This window comes from Nuphar pumila, chromosome 7 (genome assembly GCF_984573655.1).
Source record: "Nuphar pumila chromosome 7, dmNupPumi1.hap1.1, whole genome shotgun sequence".
Classification (NCBI taxonomy): domain Eukaryota; kingdom Viridiplantae; phylum Streptophyta; class Magnoliopsida; order Nymphaeales; family Nymphaeaceae; genus Nuphar; species Nuphar pumila.
In genome coordinates, this window is record NC_143255.1 from 110,274,844 (window position 1) to 110,279,702 (window position 4,859).

The 4,859-nt window shown below is 44.6% G+C and overlaps 1 protein-coding gene across 1 annotated transcript; it reads right to left on the reverse strand.

Moving 5' to 3' along the window:
* Positions 1–658: 658 nt before the first annotated feature.
* On the reverse strand, positions 659–2,752 carry LOC149832909 (uncharacterized). Its single transcript, XM_090012637.1, has 2 exons — positions 1,096–2,752; positions 659–982 (listed from the first exon to the last, which is right to left on the reverse strand). The coding sequence occupies exons 1-2, from the start codon at positions 2,467–2,469 to the stop codon at positions 881–883; spliced, it is 1,476 nt and encodes a 491-aa protein (XP_089868763.1). The 5' UTR covers positions 2,470–2,752; the 3' UTR covers positions 659–880.
* Positions 2,753–4,859: the final 2,107 nt, after the last annotated feature.

Here is a 4,859-nt window from a genome sequence, read left to right on the forward strand (position 1 = left end):
TAGTTGATACCATCATATAACACTGAAAAAAGTTACGTATATGAGACAGCCAATACGTACATATATGACTGTCAGAATCTACTCATTTCAGCCAATTTTCTGGTCTGATATATAAAATGCCCACTGAAACTAAACAAATTTTCATAAATGAGAAGAATAAATGGCCACCCTTTTCTGTGACGGGCTAAGCCAAGAAAAAGACAGCAGAAGACAGAGATGAAATCTGCCCCAAACGGGCCATCTTTTTTTTTTCTTCTTTTAACATATATTCAGAATTTTTTATTTTTTTTTTAAGTATTCAAAAGGAACCTAAAAAGAAAAGAAATCAACCCATACCAGACTCTCACGTGTCTACGCTACCATCAACACCAACGACAACTGCATTTTATATTATTGCCCATACCTTGTCCATCTTCCAAATCCAAAGAATTGTTTCATATTTAAATCTTTTTTGGATAATTCAAAGAAAAAACCCTATTACCGACAACATATTGGCTAGCCTCTCGTGGATAAAACCCTTGAGGTCCCCCCTGCTCACCAGGAAGTAAGCTTAGCTTCAACTTGAGCCACCCGTGGGTTTCGAACTTGTGATGTACTGTTAACTTGCGGAAAAGAAAGGACGAAAAATAAATGAAAGAAAGCAATGTACCTTTTTCCTGCTGCTTTTTCTTTCCTTCAAAGAAGAAGGTGACAACAGTCACGAAGATGTAAAAAACAAAAATGGGTATAGAGACTATAGAGTAATTTAAAGTTGTAATTTCTATACACACCCATGAACATTTCATCTCTTCCCTGGTCTAATTTTTCTCTGCCAACAAAGGAAAAATAAAGAGAATTCAGATAAGAGAAGAAACAAAAGGAACCCGCCTCTATTGGACGCCTAAGTTACACTAATCTCCCCGTCTCTGCATTGACCAACGTCGATGAAAAAGCTCTCATTCTTCTCCGACGGCAAAATCCGGCAACAGCTCCTTCTCGGTGACTGCAAATCACAAGCATTCTCCATCAAAACTTTTTTTTTCTTCAAAACTAATAAACACCAACCAAAAATCACGCCAAAAAAAGCAATGGGTGTCTCTCATTTCTTATCAATACCTTGCTCCAGAGAAGTGGATCCGATCTCTTGTAGACCTCCACCGTCTGAATCACTGCCGGAGACGCCATCTTCCACCTGCATTCCGGGTCGGGAACCCGATACGTCCCGTATTGGGTCACCGTGACGCCGCGCCTCATCCGGTCGATCTGGCCCTTCTCGTAGTAGAAGACGAAGGGTTTCTGGCAGGGATGGTGGCTCACGGGGCGGGTGTTGAACGCGTAGGCGGTGTAGTCGGCGCGCCGGTACCAATTGAGGAACGTCCTGGCGGGCATCTCGATCTCTCTGGGCGAGAAGATCCCGCGGAAGATCTGAACGGCGAAGCCCCACGAGACGGAGATGGTCCACTCGCGAGCCTTGTCGTAGCAGATGGACTGCTGCATGAGCGCGGCGGAGTCGAGCCGCATGGGCTCGAGCAACCGGCGGAGCGCCTCCACCCTCGACGCGTTGGGGAAGACGGGGTCCACCACGTCGAGGTGGTGGAGAGAGACGAGCGGCGCCACCGGGTGCGCCGCCAGGAGGCCGAAGAGGTTCCCGTAGACGTCGTACTGGTGGAAGCCGGGCTCCTTCGTGAGCGGCACGCCGAGCTCTGTCATGCACGCCTGCATCCGGTCGTCGCTGCCGTACAGCCCCGGGTACCTCTGAATGCAGCGGTCTTGAATCCGCTCCACCGCCACCGCCAGCGGGTAGCTGATGGCGAAGCCGCCGCCGCCGTAGGCCATGCCGTACGAGAAGTAGATGTTCTGGAGGTGGCTCTCCGACGGCGAGCCGATGTAGTAGAACTGCCGGTGGTCGTACTTGGACAACACCCGGACCAGGTTGTCCGGCACGAAGACGGTGTCGTCGTCGCCCATCACGAACCAGTGCACCCCGTCCAGCTTCAGCCGCACCGTCTCCGAGACGATCCGAGATATCCGGATCGCCGACTGGTGGCCCTTCCTGTTCGTATACGCGAACCGTGACGTATCGCCGGAGATCCTCACCGGCGGCAGCCTCTCCCCTCGCCGCTGCTTCACCGGCTTGTCCAGCCACACCGTCCCCCTCATCTCCCCGGGCCTCCACCACAGCTTTATGTACTCCTTCCTCTTCTCCCACAGGCTCGCCGACGCCGCGATCCCGAACACAATGTGCTTCAAATCCGTCCCCATCGCCGGTGCAGCCCTTTTCGTCGGAGCCATGGTGGTGGTGATGTTGGGAGACGCCGGCAAAGCGATCCGGTCGACGGCGGAGGAATCGGAGGAGGATTTGCAGGAGGAGTCGCAGGAAGGGAGCTGGGGAGCGCAGGAGCGGGCGGCGAGGAGGTTGAGGAAGTAGATGAGGTAGGTGGTGGCGAGGAAGAGGATGGTGTAGGTCATGAGCCTGGTGGCGCTCCCCATGATCCCGTTGCCGCTGCTCCTGGTGTTTCCCTTCGCCACCTGATCCCACACCAACTTATCCACGCTCCTGTTGTTCTCCTTCTCTTCCCTCTGTTTTTTTCTCTTTCACCCACAAAAACCAATGTTGCTGCTGATGAAGATATCTTTGGGTGACCCTCACACAAAAGGACACAACATAAACAAATGCACCCTCTTATTCCCCACCTGAGGTGGGTTTAGATTGGGAGAGAGAAAGGCATGGACTGTGGAAGGTTGGGGAGAGAGTAACATGCTGCCTTTTGGTTCTTCTTCTCTTTTGCCCTTCCCTTATTAAATAAATATGTTTCCTGCCCAGGGTGAAAAACACAAGGTTGGGCAAGTTACCACACTACCCATTTGTTTAATGATTTCCTATAAGACACCATTTATGGTGATGGGCAGTATCCTTTAATAATGGCTCTGTTGTAACATCTTTATACAATATCTTTATATAATGATTAAATGCTGTGGGGTTCTTGTGAGAGAAGTTGGGAACAGAAAATGAGCAAACCATGGGTGGAATTGGCATATGATAGAGGAGTTGGGAATAGAAAATGAGCAAACTATGGGTTGCATAGACATATGATACAGGATGAGGATGTGGAGGAATTCCTTCACATGTTTTTACAAAAAACGGATAGGAAAGAATTTGCAAAATAGGATCCTCATTGAGAGGAAATTGAGACGCAACGAAGGAACAGGGGGATTGAAGCCCAAAAATAGCAAAGAATGGAGGGGGAGTGGTGAGCCGTTCACCGGGCGTTGAGGGGACACCGTGTAAAAGGCGTGCAATGGGGAAGGATGCTCTCTCTCTCTCTCTCTCTCTCTCTCTCTCTCTCTCTCTCTCTCTCTCTCTCTCTCGTATTGGTTGGTTTTCCTTGCTCCCACCCTTCTAAGATGAAGAGCGTAAAAACACAAGAAAAATGGTGAAATTATGGTAAAGAAGAGAGTCCATGGCATGTCAGAACGGGGATATGCTGCGGCCTTTGTTTTCTACACTAGGAACGGGGAACATTTGCGACCCTCTCGTGGATGTTGAATTAGAACCCAGTCGGGTTCGGGTTCGGGTTCGGGTTCGGGTTTGGGTCCAGGTAAAGGAAATTCGGTACCAAGTCAGGTACCCAAACCCGATTAGAGTTTGTAAAGACTTGGGTATGAGAAATCTTATACGGGTCGGGTTCCGTGTGGATAAGAAACGGCCTAGTTGCAACTCTTTGAGTGAGGTTGTTTTGATCAAATTAGTCACTATGTTTGTAATCAGCAGGCTCAAAATAGCAGGAATTGACCAATGAATCGAGAGATAAAAATATAATTTTTTGAGGGTTAAAAATTAACATTCATACAGGAAGAACATTCGAGTGCCAATTTTCATTAAATCAAACACGTAGATTACAACTAAACTACTCCCGGAGTACCTAATCCCACCTATTTAAAAGCTTTAGACTGCCAAATTTCTTAAACGTTTTAGTTGATCAGACCCTATAGATATGATCTATAAGCATTATTTAGTAGAAAACAAGTTTTGGATCATGTGATTACAGTGTTGTATATGTATATTTTTTAAGACCTTTAAAAATCAAAAGGCGCACAATGTATCAAAATTTCATGACTTAAAAATCTTACTTTAATGTCAAAAAACATGATACAAAGCATGATTCCTATCAAATAAACTATGTTGCGTACTTCTATAATGTTTAATTGAAAAGCTACAACATACAACCATGATTTCTAGTATGTGGGAGTAGGTACTCCCGGAGAACAGTAGCATATATATATATATATATATATATATATATATATATATATATATATATATATATATATATATATATATATATTGTTTTGGTGTTTCAGGAGTAGGTCCCACGTACTAAAAATCATAGTTGTAAGTTGCATCTTTTCCATCAGACCTTATAGATATACTTAACACAGTTTTTTTATAGGAATCATGTTTAGCGTCATGGTTTTTTGGACATCAAAGTAAGCTTTTTTAAGTCATGAAATTTTGGTACATTGTGAACCGTTGATTTTTTATGGTGATAAAAAACCTACATTTACGTCATAATCACATGATCCAAAACTTTTTTTCCATGATATTTATATGGTCTAATCAATAAAAAAACACTCAAATTTTGAAAATTCTATTAGGTAGGAGTAGGTGCTTGGGGGCACCCTATTATTACTAATGAACCTGAAATTTACGAGGCTTTTTTTCTTTAAAAAATTATTTAAAAGATAAAACAACGATGAAACATGATTTATAAAAACTGATTTAAGATAAAACATTGTCAACACTCAACTGAACCCAAGATTCAAAATCTACTAATCTTTTTCATTTCATTCAAAAGAGAGTTCATTAATAGAGAATTTAT